Source organism: Platalea leucorodia, assembly GCF_965183815.1.
Source record: "Platalea leucorodia genome assembly, chromosome: 12".
NCBI classification, from domain to species: domain Eukaryota; kingdom Metazoa; phylum Chordata; class Aves; order Pelecaniformes; family Threskiornithidae; genus Platalea; species Platalea leucorodia.
Window position 1 is genome coordinate 4,964,387 of NC_138834.1, and position 24,802 is coordinate 4,989,188.

At 41.4% G+C, this 24,802-nt stretch overlaps 1 protein-coding gene across 1 annotated transcript in view; it reads right to left on the reverse strand.

Annotated features, from left to right (window-relative positions):
- Positions 1-1,046: 1,046 nt before the first annotated feature.
- The window catches only part of TMEM132C (transmembrane protein 132C), a gene marked incomplete at both ends in the record, with an annotated part of 221,134 nt that continues 197,378 nt past the window's right edge, over positions 1,047-24,802 (reverse strand). The window contains 4 exons of the mRNA XM_082324781.1: positions 1,047-2,246; positions 11,262-11,453; positions 12,524-12,797; positions 13,279-13,484. Of these exons, the coding sequence (XP_082180907.1) occupies positions 1,047-2,246; positions 11,262-11,453; positions 12,524-12,797; positions 13,279-13,484 (1,872 nt within the window). The remainder of the gene's footprint in view (positions 2,247-11,261; positions 11,454-12,523; positions 12,798-13,278; positions 13,485-24,802) is intronic.

Here is a 24,802-nt window from a genome sequence, read left to right on the forward strand (position 1 = left end):
CATATTTGGCCTGTGACGGTCTCAGTTCCAGGTACATTTAAAATGCACCAGCGGGGCATTCCCATCAGTTGTTACTTCTAAATGCTAACATAAAACAGCACCTTCTTCCCTTGGTGAAACATGGGAACTTTGGTTGCGGAAATTTAAAATGAACAAGTAAATAAACAATCCAAACCTGAAAGTAAAATGAATACTTCTTCCAAACAGAACATATTTCTAGCTAGGGTGAAACGACGGAGGCTTAGGCTTTCAGAAGAGACACCACATAGAAATTATTAGTCAATACTTATCCCCTGAATTCTTTAAATGACAGGAGATTATTTATAGCTCAGTTAGAAAGAGAATGTTCTTGGACCACTGTGAACTTAGTGAACTGAAAATTTTCCTGGTTTTAAGATATTTAAAAGAAAAATACAAGCGGGAAAATTATTCTGTTTCAACTTACAAAGCAAACAGAAAAGTAAAAGTAAAAATACCAGGTAATTTCTTCCTCCTTCATATGTAATGCCAAAGACACATCTTCACTTCAAACGAAGGAATAAAAAGAAACGGCTTGAGTAACTATCTAAAAAGTCTCCTTGTGGGTCATATGTCCATAATTGTGATGTTTTATTAGAAACACAGACAAGTTATTGTTTGTCTCTTGCTTATTCTTTTCATGCTCTTATTTTCTCTCTTTTCTTTTTACAAATATTTTTGGTACTTTGAAACATTACTATCATTATTATTTGTATGACCCATAAACCAAATTTTCACAACCTCATCTTGCCCAGTTCATCATACTGGTCATACCATTTCCTTGTTCCTTTCTGCTATTTATATTCCACTTCCTAAATCCATGAGTAGCAGAATAACCACTGGAAAAACAAAACAAACTGAAAAACAAAAACAAACCATGGACAGTTTGGCAAATTTCTTTCCCTGATTATAAAAACTGCCTCATCATTTCTCCTGGTGATTCCTTCCCCTCCCCCTCTTCTGTCCCAATATATACTGTAGAACTGAAGGCATCAAGGTGTGGTTAAACCCAAAAAACCAGCAAGGAGCTACATTTTGTCTTTGAACTTTTCCATGTAGTTTCGTATCTCTTTGGAGTCCCCCAGGTCCATATCCTGGCACACCCACTTAATGTCATCGTCATTGCTACTTAGGATTGAGTTGACAGTAGGACAACCATCATCGGGTGGGATGGTAGTGAATGTTGTGAATTTTACCCGCTTCCGTTTAGATGTCGGCGAATGTAAAGGTTCAGTTTTCTGTTCCTTTCCGAGCTTGCCCCCTGAGTCAGCACACCTGTGAACCTGGCTCTGAATGTTCTTCTGAGCACTGCCATTGAGGAGCTGGTTGCTCTCCTCACAACCCGAGCCTCGGTCGATAATAGTTGTGTGCTCATCCTGCTGAGGTGATGCATCTGCTGTGTTCTCCAGCAGTTCTGCTTCATTTCCCAGCCAGACCCAGTCATGGGAATGGGTCACGGTGGCCTGTCCTTCCACCAGAACCTGCTTGTGACGGTACTTCAGTGCAAATGTTGCACAGTTGATTAGGAAGACTAGAATTGCCAGGCAGAAGACCCCTAGCAGAGCATACATCCCGATCTCCAAATCGCTAAGGCCCCTAGGTGTCTGCACCAGGTCATTTTCCTCCATGCCCGCATTGCCTTTTGGGAGGTCTACTTGAGCAGGGAAGTTGGTGAAGTCTATAGGAATGTTCTGCAGCTGGCTGTCATCCAGGAGTTTGCCACCATCCAGCCTATTGTTTTTAATTACTTTATTTTTTATTACGGATTTTGCTGTGGTGCTGACTTTCCTGATGGCACCTTCCTCTCGCTCTGCTGAAGAGCTACCATAATACCGTCCATCCTGGCCATACCGTTCCTGATCTGACACTTTGTGCCGCCGGTCGCTAGCGTGGTTTTCAATCTCATCAGCATCGTAATCTCCACCTGTATCGGAGTCTGCATCATTCTGGCCAAACTTGACTTTGATGTTGCCGTTCCCCACAGCTAGGACACTTTTCCTTTTGGACTTCTGGCAGGCTTCAGAAATCATCATGTCCACCTTGATTAACGTACCCTGACCTTCACCTTCTGCTGCCACAACTGGCCATTTTAAGGCAGCGTTCTGGTGGATCGAGACAACAGCTTCATCTAATGATACAGCAGAAAGGGAGAAGTCCTTAGAGTCATAAATGTCCAGCGGAGTAACAGAGCTGTCACTGAACTGAATCCAGGTGCTTACTACAGCTTCCTGAAAGGAGAGGGATATGGTTAAAGACAGGGTCTGAAATAAAACAGCTCAACCCATTGCAGCTCATCAATCTCTCAGCTCTGGACACAGCTGGAGGAAATAGAAGACAATGGCTCTGCACTGCATTTAAAGCAAACCAAGCTTCAATTGATGGGGCAGAAAATTGGTCACATTTTTCACTAAGGGTTCCACTGTTATCCTTCCTGCAAATGTTTTGCAAAAGAACATATAAAATAATTTATATGAGATGTCCGTAATACCAAAATACCCATTTACAAGCTACAATTTACATGATTTATAAAGAAAGTCATTCCTGTCATACAAAATCTGAAAGAGACAAACCAGAAAAATTACTGGAGGCACTTGACAGAACACTTATTTTCCTCATGTTCCCCATGCACAGCTGTCACAGGGAGCTGTCAAATTAAACAGGGCATAAATATCTTAGCAGGAATAAGGAGCTACCACAGTATCTTGGAAATGGTTGGAGCAGAAGATTCATCTGAAAAAAAGATGACACATGGAACAATTGCCATTTTGCAGGAGAAAGGTTTGTTTTAAGTAACACTTTATCCTTGAGATAATTAAAAAGTCCACCGCATTTCTGTGTCAAGGAGAGGAAGATGGGGATTCTGGTAATATCTCTATGACAAAAATACAAATGGCCTGGGTTTAATTGGACTGTCTTTGTTCTCTGCAGGTAGCACTGTTAGAAGTCATCATTAGAAGCAAACACAAAGCTAGAGGTCAGCTCTTTGCCATTTGAAATCCCATCCAGATGATACAGATATTTACTTCTCCACGTCTCAGTAGCTTTCTTTGCAGGAGATTTCTTTATTTTTTCATTTGCTCTATGTCTTGCCTGGTTAGCCAGCAGACGTGCAGGCAGATTGCTGGACTGCAACTTCACACAAACCCGAAGTTCTTTTCTTCCCAGACTTAAACCGCAGATGGCCCTAATACCTTTACACTTGGGTACATCAGAACAACTGGGCTGAAAATCACCATCAGGGAAAAACATTGCCACCCTGTTAACGTCCAGTCATAATACAAATTTACAACCTAATATGGTTTTCAATTGGCTACAATTTGTTACGCTATGGTTAGAAACAAAGGGAATTGCTACCCTTCTAGTTAGATTTAAAGCTTTTCAATGAAAACAGCGAGGAGCATTTAGCTGTGCAGAAGGTTGGACTATACTGAATATTTGATTTCCAAAGTGCTATCAGCAAGTTCTTGAGGGACTGAAAGAAGAAAAAATAAGTCGTGGCACAACAGGAAAGAAGGCAAAGTTCTTGGTGATTCAAATGCACTTCAAACAGCTGAAACGGAGCCAGGGTAGCTCAGAAGCTGGGAAGGGTGAACTGCGTAAGGAAATTAAAACAGCTGATCTTTCATTAGAGAAACAACCCTGAAATGGCTGAACAGACAGAAATATAAAGCTGAAGGGCACAGCTTAGATTTATATCATAGAAATCTATAGTAGAGCAAACCCAGTCGTGGGAAAGTAAAGGATTTTTTTTTTTTTTAATGGCTATGTGTAGAGAGAAAAAGATGCATCTCCTCCAGCAATTCAACACCCTGTTGCCTTCCTTCTCCCTAAAATAAGACAGCAGCCTCGTGTACCATCGGGGAGGTGTGTAAGATGCACTTAATTTTCATCAACCTACGGAAGGCAAAACCACCAGCATCATTTCAAGCATATATCACAACAGGCTTGACATTGTCTGCCACTGGTGCTCTCTTTTGGAGAGCAGAATGAGAAAATAAGTGCAGAATTTTGTGCAGTTAAGGTTGGAAATTATGATGCCTGCGCCTCCTCCCAGCTCTGCTGAGGACTTCCATAGTTCTACACCTCTACAAAAGGCTTAACATTACTAAATCCTTTGTGAATTCCTTAATAGCCAAACACGGCACACCCAGCGTTGCAGAGCCCCAGATCTGACATGGGCTCTTACTATGCAAGTAGGTTTTATTCATGGTAGAACAGCACCTCTGAGGGATCTGGGGGTCTCCGTCCAGACGCTGGAGAGGAACACGTATATTCTTCTTTCCTGTCTTCTTCAAGATCTTGACTCCTTTCTGCTTTAACAGTGCTCAGGCACCTTTCAGGTTAAGATGTAGCCAGCATGGAAAAATTCAGCCCAAATGGCTATAATTTGACAAAGTTGTAAGCAACTTCAAAACAACTTTAATTCTTTACACTACTTCTCTATTCTGCATTCCTGGTTTTATGAAGCAGAGATAGAGAAAAATGAAATGGCAGTCAGCTGAAATTTGCAGGCACACGTGTGACTTACTATGATAACGGAGGTGTGCAACAGCTTAGCCATTATTTTCAATCAGCATTGGTGTTTTTTATTTCCAAGAGACCCTTTTTTCATAGGAAGAAGCAATTTTTTCACAACACAACATTGTCATGCTTATCCTATGGACAGTATTAATTAAAAGGGAAAGAAAACAAATGAGAGAAAGAGGGACAGAATCTCAAATCCTGCCAAAGTATATTGTATCAGCCCAAATATTCTATTTGGCAAGGGATCATCTCCTCTCATTCACATCGTTAAAGGAAAGCTGAAGGCAGGGGAAGGAAGTGAATTTCCCAAATGATTATAAATTCTGAAAAGCTAAAAAGAAAAAAAGAAAGAAAAAAGAAATGATTTAGTACCATGTCCTTCAAAGAGCTGTTTCTGCAAATCCTATGTACTGCATCGATAAATCCCCTCTGAATCTCTGACAAGGTCCTCCAATTACTATCAGCAGATGAAGATGGATTGGAGCTTTCTTACCTGCAAAGTTGCTGCCCCTAGTCTGATGCCCTCAACACTGAGGTGACAAATGCTTGTGTTCATTAATTATCAAGCATAAACAAATAGTCTGAGGGATTATCTGGCTCTCCAGTCTTTCTTTCCTCCACTTTTCCTCTCTCTTTCACGTATGCATGCACACACACACACATGCTCAGTTGCGCTCCCAGACCAAGCGAACCGCAACTACACATTAGGGCCAGTGTCTCCTAGAGAACAGGATGATTTATATGGTGACTGTGATGATGTGAAGTGAGTCAGATAATGTACATTAGATCATGTTAATGACAGCAAAATCCAGTCCAGAGGAGATAAAGAAACTGCTTCCCACAATTAGTGTTGATTATCAAATATCATGCTTTTCCTAAGCACATAAAAAACTTTCCTTACCAAGACCCATTTTGTCTACATTTTCCCTTGTGCCTTTGCTGTTCTCTTCCTCCATTCCAGGTATAAGTACACGCCAGAGCAGCAAGCTGGCCAGTTCTTCTTGATCTGCTGCAGTTCCACCACCTTTTGTGGCCTTGAATTACATTGCTGTTTATCAGTCCAAAGATGCTACTTGGTAAATCTTCTTGGATAATCTTGCATTTTGCTTTTTGGTAGCAGTTTTATCTCCCTTGTTATCCACTTGTTATGTTTAGGTGGGTAAAACAAAGGGGAAATTACCCGGGTACAGAAGTAACATAGCACTAATGGAAATGAACGGTCCCGGAGGAGCTCTGTATGGCCAAACGTGGAATACTTCAAACCCTGCCGTATGAGCCACCACAAACACTGCCGTTTGCTGGCTTGCTCTCTTCCCCCTAGATAAAACAAGGAGGCTCACACTCCAAAAGGCAACCTGAAGGCAGGAAGCAGAGCTGGTTTGGAAGCTCAGTAGAAAGCCCATCATACAGAGATCTAATGAGTCCTACTGTGCTGGGACTTGCACGAGCTGCCTGTGAAAATCTGGGAGCCACACCGATGGTTATTTTGCCTGCTAAAGCATTATACAGTATTTGAAAGTCTGCTTATCTTAGGATGTTCCACTGAGCCCATCTGTAGCACCACAGTCAGTGATTACAAAGTGTCCTTCAATACCACCTCAAAAAAGCTGATTCTATGATTCTATACCAGGGCATGCTATCTTGTATTCTTCGAGCAAAAAAAAGGAGAGTAAAGTGTGTAGGACTGGTTGCATTTTAGAGAATTCTGCTGCTTAGAAACACAGATGTGAGGACTGATCAGTATATTTGATTTTATTCCATGCCCAGAATAAAGAGGCCTTTTAATGGTCCGCATTCACTAAAGCACAAATAAAAGTATTTGTGAGTAAGCCCTCAATTGCTGGGGTCAGCTGCAATAGTCCTGAAGTGAGGCAGGACACCAAAGGAAAGAAATGGATGGCTGGATGGCTCTGCAGAAAACAAATATATCCCTCCCTCAAATAAAGGCAAGGGGATACTGTTCTCAGCAGCTTCTATTAGACCAGCTCTGATTGTTCTGTCTGGGGATTTGAATGCTGAAATGGGTTTCCCTAGCAATTTTATCACATGAAATATCAAAGTATTACATGTGCATTTATTTTTAAGCCTGTGGCTCGTGTAGTAAAAACTGGGCTTGATCGTTACGATGTGGAAATGAAAGGCAGCCAAGACTCAGATCTTAATTCAAACGATGCATTCCCCTACTGTGTATTTCTTTCTTTCCTTTTTGTCCAATCTGCTAATGTGACATTCCTTTCCAGTGGGAATTTGCTTCTATTTGCAAGGGAAGAATTCAGATTCTTATCTAACAATACATCCTTTCTCCCTTTCCCATGCTGCTTAATCCCTTTGTCATACTTGTGAGCCACTACATTGCTCTGTCAGTTTAAAGAAGATATAAATACAATTTAAGTGTAATTTATACTGCCAGAATGGGGTAATGAATCCACACCATAAAAATACTCCTAATATCTGTTACTTAACTGTGAGATGTCAGTGAACTCCCAGAACTAGTTTGCATGAAGGACATAAGCTAAACCAGGACATTATTGTGTCAATCCAAAAGGCAGGGATGTGCAAGCAACTCCAGCTTGTTGCCCTGATTCAGGTGGTGCTGAGCACCCTCACCTCCTATCAGAGCGAGAGCTGACATCTTGGAGGACACTCCCTGAGGTTATGGATGACCTCACAGAGTTGGGTCTTGTCACTGATGTCAACAGGAGCTACACATATGAAAGAGAACTTGGCCTTTAGAAAGTGCTAACATTGCTCTTTTTTCCCTAAGAAAACGCCTGCAGTTTTCCAGTAGCACTGAGAGATATATTAATACACACAGCTGTTTATTAAAGGCTTTCTTTTGTCTTTCTTGTATTCTATCCACTCTCCCATTTCAGTTCATTAGACCACATGCAATACCCTACGGTGATGAAACAGCTATGATATGACTGTGAGTTTCTCTGCAGAGCTGAAATGTAAGAGTCCTCGAAGCTCACTCAGATCAGAAAACACTTAAACACTGTAGGTTTTCTTTTATTTACATTTTGGAGAGGTCTTTAAGATGGCAGTGTTGATTTTAACAATGGTCAGCAAGCCAAATGGAACAGCTTTCCTACCTGAGCAGATGGCCACTAAAAATAGATTGCTCACAGCTACAGTTTCCAAATTTTCAGACGACATTTCAACTTTGATATTTAAAAGTTGGTCAGCCTGCATTTATTTTTAGGCACCTAAATCAGTGATCCATTTTTCAGTGCCAATGAGCTTCTCATTGATTTAAAAAAAAAAGGAATTATAAGCTTAGCATCCCTCAAGGTCACCTCATCACCTCAGGTAATTAGTTGCCCAACTATAGATAAAGATATCCAACTTAAGGCATCCAAGATGAAAAATTCTAGCTTATCTTCTTTAGAGTGATAAGTACTTGAAGAAACTGCCAACTTTTCAGGACTTGTGTTTTGGCTGCTTTGTGGTACTTATGCAGAGATGGTACGGTCATTATAATCAAGGAACTAATCTAGTCATTATATTCATTGAAAGAAAATCACAGCAAAAATACTACATTAATTCCTACGATATCGAAAGACGTGTAATAGCACAATCGGTATAATGCTTTAGGCCTTCCATTGCACCATACAGGTGTACTGCTTAATCTGCTAGGGACAATATCATGCCCGCTACAGTACCAATTATGCAAGGACATTTGCTAATCTATGTTGAAGCTTGGCTATTGAAGGTGCTAAAGTGGAGCCAAGGAAAACTTTTGACTAAAAACACACTGACTGTTTTTTCCATATAACAATGCTGAGACATACACAGTCATTCCTAAGAAAAATAAAACTTTCAGCTCTCTTAACTGTTATTTTTTTTTTCAGTTGCATCAATAAGGTTTGCATGAGTTACTTGGGCCTTTTTCTAAACTTGTTTGAGAGGAAAAGACACAATTAAATAATGAAGGCCTTGCAACATTCAAGTATATGCTTAGTTCTGGGCTGCCCCCTCGAAAAAAAACCTCTTTCAAAAGGGCTTGATTTTCAGAAAACACTCAGCACTTGCCTTCTGAAATTCCAGCTCAGTAAGGATCTCAGCTGGTATACTCCAAATCATGAGTCTCTTCTTGCAAAATTTAGCCACAAGCATTCCTACATTTGCATTCATTCTTCTAAGGGCAAGTGACTTAAATGTTATATCCTTCATTCAAACTGCAAATGAAAGGAAAAGATGTATGTGACATAGGCCGCTCCTATGCTAAGACTATTTCCTTCAATGTATTTTCTAGTGTGAAATCTATTCCCGTCTTATTTTTTTGGTGATGCAAATGCAAAGTCCCTAAGGTCTCTTTTCAACAGCCCTTCCTTGGGCAAGCCCTGTCTACAGGCTGAGTAAGACTTAGGCCTGAGGACAAACGAGTGGCCTACAATAAGATAGGAAGTGAATTGCGCAGCACGTGGAAATAGCTCAGGCCTCTGGGATGAAGGCACTGCTGAAGCGCCCCAGGAACTAGGGACTGTGCTCAGGGTCCACAGTGGCCTGGCATGACCAGGATCAGGACTGCAAACACTCACAGTGCTTGAAGAGGAACTGACCCTCACAAATACGTGAGAAGTGATGCTCCCAGTAAAGCCTTCTGTTGGGAAGCAGGCAGGATACTTCTCTTTCTCCTGCTGAAGAGGAGGCGGTGGGAAGACAAGCAGAGGCAATGGGGGTGGGCAGGCTCCAGACTAGAGGAGCTGGAAGAAGAAGCAGAGGCTGAAGTGGGATTCCACAAGAACATGCTGCTCTACGTTTGCGGGAAACTGGGACAGAAGGTGACGTGCATAGAAGGAGTGGGAAAAACTGACTAATTTGGGATTGCTACTAAGCAACCAGACTTCCTTGGGCGTTCCAGATCCTGGTGTAGAGGTTTTCCACTGCCTTCTAATAGAGTCTAAGTCCTGTTTTTTTTCCAGATGGACTCTGGAGAGGAAACAACAGATTTTAAACTTCTTTTACTAAGAAAAAGGTGCTTGATTTTCTCTTGCCTCCTGTTTTACAGTTGGTATCTTCAGTGAGCATGATGCAGTAGTGCTATCCGTAGCCCCAGGAAGAGAACAGCAGGGACAGCAGCACCCACGCTGCCCAGCAGTACCAGAAGCAGAAGGCGTTGCTCAGAATGGGAGCCTGATATGCCCAGTTGCTTCTGTATCACAAATGTGCCACTCTGAGGAAACTGAAATTGTCTCGCAAAAGAATATCAGCTTCAACAAAATATTTCACTAAAATTGTTCCATAACACAGATGCTGGGAAAAATAATTTCAAAACAAGCCATGTTTACACATTTTTACTCTTTTGTATTATTTCATAACTTGCCAACTGTAGTGATATATAATGACATGTCATATCATATCACCATGCCATAATACAATATGAGATGTCATGTTGTGCACTACTGAAATGCCCTGTCATAATATGCCATAACCTGATGTTGATAAATATCTTTGCATACTCAGGACAGATTATCTATAAATCTGAGAAGTTGACAATATATCTGTGCAACCTTCCCAGATTCACAAGCTCTTTTATCTGCAGTCAAAGCCATGATTCTTCCAATGATGCTGCAGGACAAATGGTGCTCTGTCCTACATAACAGAATTGGGTTAGGCATGCTTTAGCTTTTGCTTTTACAGTTTTTGTCTGAAGACAATGTCAGACATGGTTTCTAAGCCCTAGAGAAGGGTATAAATGGGTTAATTACATAAGATTCTTATGTTTACAGGATGCAGTAAATGGAACAGATGGGCAACATGTCCTTCTAGTTTGGACATTTTCCTGTCACTAAGTTATAAAACAACCTAAATTATTTTTATGTTCCAGAAAATTAGGTAGCAATAATCATGAAAATGGGCCATAAAACTTGACTTGAGATCTCTCCCAATCTATGCGAGATGAAATACAGTTTCTGTGAGAGGAGTAACTGTGGACAGAGTTAATTGCATGGTCCTCAGTCCCACTCTTCAAATCAACTGACTGAAAGTGATGAACACGCAGCTTGTTCCACTGCTACTGACCCTTGTTTTTCATCTGTTCCAGAGCAACTGTTTGCCTCGATCTGGTGGTATTCTCCAATCTTCTTTTCCATGGAGGCTGTGACCTGAAACATGCTGCTTGAAAGACTTCCTTTACAGAGATGGAAATTTGCTGGCTTAAATTAAGTACTATCAGCACAGTGATACCTAATGAACTGAATGACGAACCCCTCAAAATCCATCTATAAAATGAGAGAGGAGCCTGGCAGTCTGCCGTGACTCCAGGAGGGAAAAGAAATGTATTTGGCTATCTTCTGCCTCTATTTTATAGCTCTTCAAAATATTTAATTGTTGTGACACACAGAGCTCTGTGCTCTCTGGCATGGAAAACAAGGGCATGCTCACATAGCAAACAAGGATCACTGTCCAAAGACTACCTGTGTTGTGAAAATAACAGATGTTGCATCATTTAAAGGAAGGGTATTAAAAAATGTAAATAATATAAACTTCATTGTAGTCAGAACATTTACTGCAGATTAAGTTCATATTTGAAGGGAAGAAATGAGAAGACAATTCCAGAGTACCTCTAGAGGAAAGCAATTGACATGGACATGTGCTACACCTATACTTTAAAGTCTAACTTCTAAACTCGTCATGAATTATCATCTGTATGTCACGTTGATAAAACACTGCCCCACCCCAAAAGGCAACAACAGTAAATAGGGAATGTACACTACCTGCTTAGGAGTATGAAGCAGCTCTTGGGCAACGGTTGTAGCCACAATAGCCCGACTACTTGCTGCACTTGGCTGAAGAAAGAGTGAAAGCCCAGCCACCAGCTGGACTCCAAGGTCTGTTATGGTAACTTTGTCATCTAGCACAGTCACTGTCTTCTCTGCCAGGATGGAGTCAGACAGAGGAGACAAAACCTTTGGAGAAACACAAAAGAATCAACTTAGGAAAAGGTTGATCAATTAAAATAACCTTTCTTGAGGTCATCATCCCTTCTTGTCTCCATAGCTTTAGAAATGAAGTGGCAGAGCACACTGAAAAGGCAGTCTGATTTCATTAGCAGGGTCGGAAAAACATTCAGTAGAGAGGTTATGGCTGAGAACATTGCACCCAATACTGAGAGCTATACTATCTCATTGTATATTTGTGTTATTTGCATCATTTCACTAGAAGAGTTGATTTTAAACTTTCTTCCTCTGTTATTCTGTGTCCCAGTATGGATAAACTCATCAGATTTACTTCCCAATCATTCCAAAGGGAGGTTAGCAACATCTAGGATTCATCCTTCACTTCTTTGCTTGGAAATTCTCATTTCTCTCTCTTTTCTGTTTCTGATGGAACATAAAGGTAGTAGGATATCCTTCACTTTAATAAAACTAAGGGCCATACTGCTATCTTTAGGGAACTGAAGATAGTTAGTTCATGCACATACTGTCTTCTCCACGTTCCCCAACTCATATCTACAGCCTAGATTAGCTATAGTCACTCTTTGTGCATTGGCTTTAGTAAGGATTCAGCTGGGGCAGAACTGGGATATGGTGTTGGCCACTTGTGCCTCTCAGGGTTATTAATCAGGTTGTATTTTTTTTTTTTTCTGAATTAATGTTTTAATAAGTCAAAAGAAACTTGGCACAATCTAAAGATCTCTGTCTCAAAAAGTCAAAATGGTGCCCATCAGCTGACTGGTGGTAACCTGCATCCATGTGGGGCAAGAGCTCCGACTTCTCACTGAGTCTGGCAGTGCTGCCTCTCCTAAACATCTCTGAAGGCTCTATGGCTTCCAGCTGCTGGCCATACTGTGTGCCTTGGACCACCTCTAGCTTGGATCACTGTTGTTGGGTTAATGCTGTGTGTGACACTCTAGAAGGTCACAGGAATGTAACGGGAAATTATCCTGTTTCAAGACAGCAGAACACTGTACTGGATTTATGCCCACACACAGGTTCTCTGTGGGAATGGTGGAATGTGGCAGTTGAGAGCACAGTACCTGCATCGTTGTTATTCCTACTTCCCGTCCGATCAAAATCCTGCCTTCCTGCAGCTTGGCAATGTGAGGATCCTCCAGTTTCATAAAATCCATCACCAGGTCTGTAATGTCAAACTGCCAGTCTGAGCCCAGCAGGTAGCTCAGCTGACCCCAAGGGCTAGAATCCTCAGCTACAAATTGCGTGAGGACTCGCACCATGGCATGCTGGTACTGCAGAGTGCATCCTCTTCCTTTCCGCTCATCTTCATCCTCATCATCACTGTCTCTGGTGGGTCTTTTTTCATAAGAAAATGAAGCATAAAGGAACATTTTCAAGAACATTAGTGAAAACTAACATTAGAGTGCTAATGGAGAGTACACCCTTAAATAACAGCCCTCCCTTCTGTTTTTTTGGGCCACTGCTGATTCACGGCTACCTTGCATGATGAAGGACCATATAAATGGACTATACCACTTTTTCATCTAAGCTGGTATGTCCGAACAACAACAACTCTGTAAGTGGACCTTGCCAGAGCACCACACTGTACTCTGTTGCACAGGACAGACACACACACAGAAGCAAAACTCCCACAAATTTTAAAAGCTTTATTATATCTGCAGATTTCCGGTGCAAAGCTGAGGATTCCAGTATTGCTGTTCCTCAGGGAAAGATGCTGCATTTTGGGTGCAGGTGCTGCAGCTGTTCTTGCTGAGAGTTAAAATCAACTCCATTCATTTGACAAAAACACCCAAGAAATTTAGCAACTCAAACCCACCTTTTGTTGGAAACAACTGGGACTCGCCAGCCTTTTATTTGGCTCAGTTCTGTGTCCGAAATGTCGATCTGAAGAGGCAGGCGTGGAACCCAGACTGTGATTTGCAGAGGAGCACTCAGATACTGATACGTGAAGTTCACAAGCGCGTTCACCTTGCCTTTCATTTCTTTGCCATTGACAAAAACATAGTCACATCTGTCAGAAACCTGGGGCGGGGGGTTGCGGGGGAAGAGAGAGAGAAAGACGAAAAGGTAACCATTGCAACAAAACAAGCTCAAAGTGTACCCCTGGCATCTCAAAACCAAAAACAAACAAAAAAGGCTCCCTTCTCTTTATGCATGTTAATGATGGCCTTTTACCATGGGAGCAGCTGAACACAAAAATCCTTCCTTGGCTCAGGAGGCATAATTATGCGGGAGATGCCTAAAGACTGGATACTATTTATGAAGCTGGTGGTTGATTTTTGGTTTGTTATGCAGTGAGCCACTAGCCGATCACAGTGCTGTGGAATTTATAATGAGCAAGGCTCCTTCACGGCTTTAAGAGGAACCCAACAAACCAAAACAGGTCTCAATGGGGGCAAGCAGCAAATCAAAGCTCTACCGTGATGAGTACCTTCATCAGGGGTGACATGCTTTCAGCCTTCAAGACAAAGCTGGCTCTGGAGTGGATTTTATCCACTGAAGAGTAACAGAAGTCTACTCATTTCCTCCACAATAAACATTATCTGTTTATAAGTGTTTACATTTTGATTAAAGCTGTAAAGTATTTCTAAACACTGCAGTAGATTTATCATCAACATGTAAATGCTGTCCTGAAATATAAGCAAGCATTATCATAGCCATGTAAGAGTTACATCAGTAATCACTTCTTTAATCAATGTTGTAATTTACAGACCATTGAGTTTTCTCATTTATTACGTTACTGAGTACTAGTGATAAAATCACTCCTGAATATATAAATCATTAAGAGGGATGCAGATAGTATGAAGTGACTCCATGTGATAAAGTCATTGTCATATCTATTCCTAAAGGTGTCATAAATGTCTGGGGAAATCCTGTGGCACATTAATCATACATTAAGTGGCTAGCAATGGGAGCTGTTGCATTACTAAATGAGCTGGTATGTCTGCAGAAATTAACAGTAACCCCAGCAGATCTCTTCAACTCCTGCTCTTGCTCCCATCCCGTCAGAATTCTATTTCATCACCCATAATGAGGATCGTTAGTGGTGGCAATGCATCTCCCCACCTGAACATATATTTATATTATCATCTGCTCCCTTTTATCCCCACTCCCATTCCCAATATCATTTTATTCAAATGAAGATTATCAGCTGGAAATGCTTATGTCCCCAGGCTAATCAAACAGATGGATGTCCTCTGTGACCACAGATACAGGAGCTAAACTGTTCCCAGTTTGACATACACATCCCGTTTGTATCCTCTGTCAGGTTTAGGCACTGCTCACATTCTGCTAAAATATTTGATGGTGAGACTGCAAAAGGAAACTTCAGAGAGCGTAATACAAACATTCCTATGACTCATTCCCTAAGAGGGTTATGCTGTAACTGGGCTCTGTTGACTGAAAACAATACCACGTATTACAATACCTGACCCATCTGTCTGTTTAGGCTTCTCCCTCAGACCATCTAAGAGGGGTTTAAAAGTCCGAAGGTGGCAGAAATGTCTTCATTTTATCATGATGAATGGCATGCCCTATTTTTACATGTATTAACTTGAATGGCAGTACAGAAAGGGGTTTAGTTCATGCTAGGCTGTTTCAGAACGACTATTTGATCTAATCTAAAAGTACTATGCAGCACAGGTGCATGATATAATACATAATACCATGCAGTAATTCAGAACTCTTTCCTAGATAGGCTGCTCTTTCTTTCTGTGGTGTCATTGCATCAGCTTCACCCTGGGAGACGAAACATCGTGAAAATGTTTCTCATGAAAACAACTCCAACTGCACGGGCAAGCAAGGGCTACGCGGCAGGAGTTACAGCCTTGACTTCCTGACCACGGAGGCATTTCTGCCTAGAGCCATATACGGCTGCTAGGATGGACTGGGGGCATTCAGCTCCTGTATTTGAGCTGCTGATGTCTAATGCAAGCCCATTGTCTCACTGCTGTCTCAGCTGCATGGGAACAGGAATGGCCAGTGGGTGACTTTCCCCTCTCGATGCTTGGCAGTCTTACCACCCCTCTCACTGAAGCTGCCTGTGCCTCTCCACCAGAGATGGAGACCCTGCAAAGTATCTTAGACCAGATACCTAATTCTTAGATGGCTGAAGTTAAAAGGAATTCACATCTAAATAACATACCACGTATGAATGTTATCTATGGCACAACATCCTCAATGAAGTTCAGGGTACAAGGAAGTCCTGGCTGACACAGGGTCTAATTTCTGTCTTCCTCTGTAACCTTAGAAAAGTCAATTTGACTCTTTCTGTCCATTTTCCCCCACTGGCATAAACAACACAACCCAGGGAGCCTTGGTGAGCTACAGTCAGAGAACTGCACTGCACCTGGAGCACAGAACTTCTAGAGCCAAATGGGAAGTAGTGAGTGTGCCTGGGGGAGAAGACCCTATGTCTGGAACAACGCAGCTTCAGATATGGCTCTTTGTTCTTTAGCCCTATCTTCCTTTGAGCAGCAGCTTTTGGGAGGCTTCTCAATAAGATCTAATTTAATTCTGCTTGGAGCAGTAGCCATTGCCATCCTGAAACTGGTTCCATCCCATTCATTTCTATGGAGTTTATCCCAAAGACAAATGAATGAACTTTCCAAGTTAGTTGTACAAGTTGCTTATTTATGCACATAGTAAACCACATGTACATGCTGATAAAAGATTTCTGATAACATACTCAGCTTCAGACTGACCAGGTCTGGTCTGGATATATGATTTAATATTATCTAAAGCCCAATGTTGTTATTAACAGAACAAATGTGACTGTCAGGGAAAAAACACAGTAACAATAGTAGCAAAACTGCAATTCCTAAATGGTTCTGGGCTGAGATCCAATCTCCATCTGTATTTGTAAAGCTGCTATATGCCTTCATGAGTATGTGACAAACAAATGGCTAAACAAATACATACAGCATCCTAAGGAGGTGGCTGCTGTAGCTACCACACAGCCTTTAAAATTGCTACAGGTTAATATTTATTACTGGACATGCATCAGCAATAGTGGCAAGTCTTTATGAGATGCATTGAGAAAAACATTACTCTTTTCACCAAGTACAAGCATTGCTAATGTCCTTACACATGCTCTTTCTTCTGTTCCTGTATTTCTGATAAAGAGGCAGCACACAGAATGTACAGGAGCAGCAAAGCTTATGTTCTGTTGTATTACTGTGTGCATGCTAACTATTGTGCTTTCAGGTATCCGTTCTTGAAGCAACATTGATGGCTTCTGACAAAGAAAGGCAACAGACTTTCCAACTAGGGCTATACAGGGGATGAAAGGGAGAAAGTATCTCAGTGTCTAATTCACAATGTGTGTGTGCTCTCCGTACGTACAGGATTAAGGATACTCCTCCTCAAGAAATGTTCAATTAAAGCTATTCCATAGTCTACAGCTTCTGTAAGCAACACATCTCAGCTAAGCTTAGCTATAGCAGGCTAGCAGAATGACAGCAAGTGCTTCCCTTGCCCTTGTCTCACAGTGTCCCTTAAAAAACAAATAAAAAGGATTTCTTGGCCTCGGAGAACAAATCCAGATATACTGATTCTGCTACAATTTAGAACATCAGCAAGCCACATGTAAGGTCCGATTTGCTAAGCAGACGTCCCTCACAAAAAAAGGGTAGGGGTGATGTGGTACAACCCCAGACCCCCTTAGCTCAGATGGAAATAACACCACAGTCAACAGTTTTTGGAGTTATTCAACACAGACTTGGCAAAACTATTTTGATCTGTTCTCGTATGAGGTTAAAAGAGATGGAAACACAGGACTGGTAGGGACAAAACATCGTCGCATGGAATCACGGAGGAAGGATAGAAGGCAGATTAGAAAGAGTAATAAATTAAACTGGATCATATTAGAACTCAAATTCTCTTTAATTAAAAAGGTATATGTTTAAGCACGTTTGATAGATAAAAGTACCTCTCTGTTTTCCTCCAGAGTTTTGCAACGCTTCTGGAAAGTCACTGACCAGTACAATGACCGGCTCTCGTCTGTCAGCCCTGCCCACAGCAGGCTAAGCACGTTTCTAATAGAAGCTGGAGACTGTGAACAGTGATCTGTTTCTCATCTCCTGTAGTATTTATGCTTTTACTATGAAAACATCTTCCCTCTGAAAGTGCTTTTTATCTTTGGCATCAGAAGAAGTGAGAGATGATGAAGGGAAAGCCTGCTTAGCCACCGCCTTTAAGTGATTGTTTTTCTTCTATCCTGTGTAGCTGATCAGCAAGAAGTTTTGCATTTTAAAGAGCTTTCTGATGCTATTTCAGCAGTTTCTTTCATTATTAAGCCGCATTCAGCTACTTTCCCCCTTTTTTTCTATTTTTCTAACTTCTCTCTCCAGATTAAAACTAAAATAAAGAAGCTAGACAGCAAAAGACAGGGCTAAGCACAATTCCCTAGAGGTTTCTTCTTTGCCTTCCTTTTTTCTGGCATTATATTTTTGTGCCCCTTTGTAACAAAGGCCGTTGCCTTTCCAAACGACTTGGATAGATTCTCTCTGCAACAAATCACATTTTATTGAGCTGACAGAGAAAACTACTGCCTGGAAATCAAGAGAGAGTCACTCCTGAATCACTACCTATGGCGCTATGTGACTGTGATCTGGGGGGTGGATGTACCCTTCCATCTGGTAAGGAACAAATTAGCTGCAGTGAATACTAAGGCGATTCCTAGTACCATTACCAGTCAAATGCAGAACCTCTGGGTCTTCCTTTACTTACTCCTTTCAGATTAAGGTCTTGAACCCACCATGACCTCTGTACTGCAGAATTGCAAGAAGGGGCATGAGCTGCTTGAGGTCCCCACAAAGGATGTGACAATATACTGCCTTGGACTCTGCGGCCATAAAGGGGCTGTTGACACTGTAAGAATATTGGTTTTGCTGGGTTAAATTCTGCTACAGATTCCCGAGAAATCTTCATTCAACTACTGGTGGAGGCAGATAGTTTACAAAAGACAAATTTCATGTCATATATAAGCTAAGATTGTCTTTCAAAAGATGGTGAACTCAAAACACTGTCTGTTCTGTATCTGTTGTACACAGGATTGGAAAGAATGACAACCATAAGACCTAAAAATAAACGAGTGGTACTGACTCTGTGAGTCTAGTCTAGTCTAAGCTTGTTATTCTCCTAGTGGTTTTTCACCTCTGGAGGTATCAGCCCAGTCTCTGAAGGACAGTTCTGAAGGACAAAAAGAGAAGTTTTTAATACAGCAAACCTATCAAGTTTATGAACACTGAAAATTTGTGAGGCATCAATCCATTTTCTAGGTAGAAGTCTGTGTGGTTTGCTCTTAATTAAACACCCTGAGGTTTAAAAAGTCTCAGAACTTCAAGACTGAACAGAAATGAGGAGATATGATAATGGTAGATGTCCTGCTTGTATTCATCAGGTTCAGAATCTTGTATTTTGGTATGTAAACCCATTTACCCATTTCTGTTATACTAATGTAAATGTTGCTAAAATATTCAAAGGTTACATAAATGTTTCAATATTTGTGAAAGCACTTCTGTGAGCAAAAAGATTTTTCCAGCATCTCTTAAAGGAATCTCAATTTCAGTGAAAAAAATTACAGGATAATTAGTAAAGAATAGTGATGTTCAGCACTTTTCAAATATACGACACTCCTAGCATTTCAGCTCAATATCATCACTCTTACATGTGAGAAGGGCAATTGAAGCTCATGGAGGTTAAGCTTTGTGAACAAAGTCATTCATTCCATTAAGGAATACAGAGCACCTGAATGACTTATCCACTGAATATACTGACACTTACATAATATATAGAAAATATTAGACAGTGATAATCATTCCACAAGCTTTTTGGACAATCCTTTAGAATTTTGTAATATTCATGTCCTTGCTATAGAATTTCTTCTAAGATTTGAGAGAGACTGTATAGCTTTCTAGCCTTGATGCCAATTAAACTCTATAGTTTTATACATAAAGGAAATCCTGTGCTACATGAACATTAGGAAATGGCATCTGCTTCATAAGAAGGATTTCAAGCCTTGGCTGCATAATCCTGAATAATCAATAACCTACCTACTGGAAAATGGAGGCTGTCTCAAGGCCCATACTATTCATTCTTTCATGTTAAACTGTTTAAATCTGGTAAGAGTTAAAGCTTCAGACCTGAGCTCTTCCATCATCTCTGGAATGATATTAACAGGTTTGTGACACTGTTAGAGCAGCCTTTAAAATGGGAGCACCCATTATAGGAGTTGCTAATTGCTGGCGTGACTTGACTTGCCAGAACCACCCGTCGTTCCCACCGACTGCAGCTGGAGCTGAGCTCAGTGACTCGGAAAGCGAAGCCAAAGGCTCCCCTCACAGGGTGAGCACAAAGGTAAACACAGTAATGCAGACTTAATACTGATAAGACTGTCATTTTAAGAAATGAAAGGCTTGATTTTTCACATTATGTGCAAGAATAACCCTGAAAGTTGTTTCTACCTATCACCCACCAAAAGGAAATAAAAATGAATTTGTTTCTTGAAATAGTTGAGAAATAATTACTCCAATTCTGGAAACTGTGATGAGGGAGCAAGGCAGGTATTACACTTTAATAACTGATTTAAGCCTCTCTACATTCTGTCTCTCTTAAAACTAACTGTCTGCACTTTTCAATGGATAACACGGCTTGTTGTGTTGCTTTGTGCTTGTAAACAGCTGCCACATTCCAAATGTGGTTTCAATCCCTGCGATCGGTCCTCAGGCAAAGTTCCCAGCAACCCGCGCTAATAACACAGGGATCGAGCCCTGAGCGCTGAAGAAGAGAACTCCGTAAAATCAGGGCCATAGTTTAAAAGCAATTTGGACCCTCTATGCTGAGAAAGGTCTGCGTTTTCAGTATCAGCAGCCAGATTAGCAAAACTAAGTAGAAAACCCCCAAAGCTAGAGAGCATTTCTAAGGGAAAAGGCTGTACATTATCTAATCTCATTACAAAGATTTTGCTGGCAGCTTTGCAGAGCAGAAGCAGTACATTTAACTAACTGAATATCATTCACTACGACAGAACTGAGAGAGTAAAAGGGGCACAAAATGCCAGCTGAGACTGGAGGGCATCTATTTGCTCCCAAATGACCAGCTTTTCAAGCTGAACTGTAGCTGCGCTGAGCCACAGGAGCTCTCTGCAGCTAGCATTATCACGTAAAACAAAATCTGTCTTGTTTTGTGCACTCTCCAGTCAAGTAATTTCTGAAAACAGGGCTGAACAGAGAGTTTGGGTCCTACTCTCTAGGGATGTGCCAGACTATATGTGCAGCATGGCCCCAAGCACCTTGCCCGGCAAAGCAGGATCACAGGGTGAATGCAGGGACTTTTAATTCCATCTACAGACTTTGGACAGCAGTTGCACATTTGAGAACATCACAATGCTTGTCATTTTCGAACTTAGTATGTACCTACAATATACAAATTCACAACGTGTAAATTACAGCTATTGACAGAAAAGGAAAGGAGAAGTGAACGATCGTTTCTTCTGACTGTATTACTCAAAAAGGTCTGGAGAAAACTGCTTATCTTCCCATCACATCTATAGCTGCCACAAGACTAATGTTATTTCTCCCATTTACTTTCCTGGTCTTGATCTTGCAGCTTTGAAGTTGATTTTGAAGCACTTTCTGTGGAACTTGAGGCACCGTTACTGCCACTCTGCCTTGATTTTTCATTTGGGATGTATAGGTTTTCCATACTGACATCACTAACGCAGGTAGTGAGCTGGGTGAAGGCATGAGATAGAATCATAGAATCATTAAGGTTGGAAAAGACCTCTGAGATCATCGAGTCCAACCGTTACCTTAACTGCCAGGTCCACCTCTAAACCATGTCTCTAAGCACCACATCCACACGTTTTTTGAATACTTCCAGGGACCATGATTGCACCACTACCCTGCGCAGGCTGTTCTAATGCATAACCGCTCTCTCCACGAAGAAATTTTTCCTAATATCTAACCTAAGTCTCCCCTGGCACAGGGGACAGGGAAAGAAGTCTGCAAGGATAAGGTTTAAAAGTTTCTTTAGCTGCCCTTGAAATTTTTGCATTTTATGGGACGGCAAGGTATTTACAACTTTTATTGCTGAATTTAAGTATTGCAGACCATGTAAATTTTGAGTTTCAATTTCCACAGAGGTTGACTGCTTGGGGAGTAGTGGTATCCATTAATGATATAACATCTTCTATGAAAGCTCCACATATTGCTGGCCTATACGCCGTATTTGCATCCGACAGAAGTGTGCGGTAAAGCTTCATTTTTCTAAAGCTCCTCTCAAGTTTTTCCGCTCTACTGATGTATATTGATCCCAGTAAATCACAGGACTGTGAAAAATATGGAGGAGGGCAAGGAGGTGGACTTTCTATTTGCAATTCTGTTCAGAATATAACATATCATATTAGATTTACCAGAAGAAAAGCCTACAAAGTCACAGGGCTTCAGAACAGCAAAACAATGGAATTCCAATGCTGTGACTTTCTTTCCTGTTCTTAAAGCTTTTCAGTTTCACACAAATCACAGGACCACATAGTATCAGAAGAGGAAAGAGAAGCCATCAGAGAAAGAGGGTGCTGGGTTTGGACTCAGAAAGACAGACAGCTTCTGCTTTTGAGGGCTTTCAAAGCTATGTTAGGGTGTGGTGAATAGGAACTGCATTTGCAGTTCATCAGCTACCGAACATAAACTTCAGAAAGGTCATTTGTGGCGGCCCTTGGGCGTATCTGCACCATGCAGTGGATGTGACAGAGATCCCATGCTTGTTCTGAGCCTGCTGGTGTGTCCCTACAGCCCCGTGCAGAGACCCTAGCTCAGGACACAAAAGCAGCGTAGCCGTGTTGGCTCTCAGCACGGTGTCACACGGACTGAGCTTTCAGCTCCTGATGCTGGCGCTAACCCAGAGAAGACTTGCAAGCCTGAGAATGAAGACACAGGCACCTTACGAGGAGTAGTCCAACTTTTCTACATTCCTTCCAGAAAGTTATACAACTACTTTATTTTTTAAAATAAGAGTACTGCTACAATTTTGACTGTGTGGGCTGAAGAACCTGAAAGAGGCATCAACCCTCCATGAGCAGCTGCCTGCTTATTACAGTGGAGGAGGACTGGCAGTAGCTGCTGTTGTTCAGATTGACCCCTCCATGCTTTCACTGAATCTTGCAGGACTTCCATAAAACCACAGAAGAGCACATTACATTAAAGTGACTGCACAGAATATGGCCTGTCTATTATTAGACCACACTGGATTCCTGGAAACCCCATCTAGCGCGACTTTTCATTTCTCCCTTTGTTTTATAGGGTTGAGTTAGGAATGAGACTTGTTTTAATCAGAAGTTTATCCACCTACTCGTTTTTCAGCATGCTCAGCTCTACAACAGTTGCACCTAGCTAACAAATGCCAAATAGAGTTTTATTTGACCTTAGTAAAAAATGAGTGATAAATCAATTGCATTATATTCACTGTAGGAGCTTTTTATTGGAAGTTGGTGTTCTTCCTTGATCAAAATAGCTGGTAGGAACAACCAGTTCTTTCTAGTCAGCCCCTTGGTTTTATTTTCTCCTATAACCTGCACTAAAAACATAATGTAAAGCCCTAAATCCTCTGAGTCTTGAAGGCTGTGCAATAAAGCCCCATACAAAGAATATATGTGTATACTGAGGTGCAAAAATGCAATGCAAGTTTGGACGCTCACCCTGCCATATGCAGCAGGAGTTAAAAGGTATGAGGGAAAATGCAACGTGCTCATGACGTGCCAGGGTTTCTAATGGGATGAAATCTTCTGAAACTCTGCTTCCCCTTGAAATCACCATGTGCATCACACTTCATCACTACCCACCACATCATTATCTGCCTCCAGATGCTGCTGGTAAGAAAGCACAGGGAAGAAACCTTAGATGCCATGGGAAGCTTTGTTTTCAGCAGACTTAGCTTTCCTCTGACAAATACTTAAGAGAGTCCTCATTTTTATATTTTGGCAGTATCTGTAATAATGTTTCACTGAACCAAGTACAATTATGTCCCAGCTATGTTTAGGACCAGAAGCGTTGATTCTCTACAAGATCAGTTCTGTAATGCTCATTGTGTAACACTAATTTCAATGGGAAAAGGACCAGATCTTGAATTAGCCCCGTGGAGAGCAACACAGCAGATATTTAAGTCCTTCCTTAACAATCTCAAGCATATCCATATCCTTTAGCACTGCAATGCACCAGGTAAGGACAGTCACACACTGATTCCCATTCATCTTCATTCAGGTTCTGACAGACCAATGTATTTTGGCACTAGCACTTTCCTTAATGTAACACTTCACACCCTTCCATCACACCAATGTTTCTGTCATCGCCTGTCCCCATCTCACCATTCCCTGGGTGCCTGTTTTGCTCTCTCTTGGTTACGTGTCTGGAAAGTTCCAATGGATCCAGGGACCAGCTGAGCCCTTACAGAAAGCAGATCAGGTAGCAGAAGCTGGTGCTGCAGCAGGACGTTATCCCCAGTCAGTCCGTCCGCTGTGGGGAGAAGCTGATCCCCATTCAGGTCAATATATGTACGGTGTGGGGACCCCTGCTCTCACTAACAGAATATCAGCCTTGCTTATGCACAGATAACCACACTGTTCTAGGCAGGGCTAATATAAATAAAGGGCAAGATGATTTCCTTTACTGGCGGAAGCCTGCTTTTGAATTACAAAGTCTGGCATCCAGCCCCCGTACTCAGAGAGCAAGCGATCGTGTTGCCCCAATATACAGCCACTGATTCGAGTGAGAGTAAGTATCTTTCTATTTGGTGCCTAAACAATATGATGGAAAAGACATCCATAGACACATAATCTTGTATTTATTAAGATTTTTCTTCTCTGGAATAGCCACGGTACTATGATGAAACATTAAGGAGCCTGAGGGACTGTCCCCATACCATTAAAATTTCAGGGTGAGCTTTCCTGATGGCTTTAATGAGCGCAGCGCTTTAATGAGTGCAGGATTGAGGCTTAAGAGTTCGATTCTTTAATAGCTGCCTGTAGCTCAGCCACTCAGCTTGGAACTACATTCAACCTACTGGCAGGAAAATGCATATTTCAACTTTTAACAAAAGTACCTATGGACGCTGCTAACTAGTGGTTCCTCTGCCTGTCAAAGGGAAAACAGTGCTTCTGTATCTAGTTTTAAAACACATTTTAAGTTTTGCAAATACTGGAAAGTAAGGAAGAACAGTGAAATTTCTTTGTAGTTAGGTAACAGCTGAAGAGGTTGAAGCATAGCTATTTGTGTAAGACTGGGTACATTAAGACAATAGCAGAGTATCATCTAAATAATGAAGTGCTGATGACTTTTCCTTAGTAA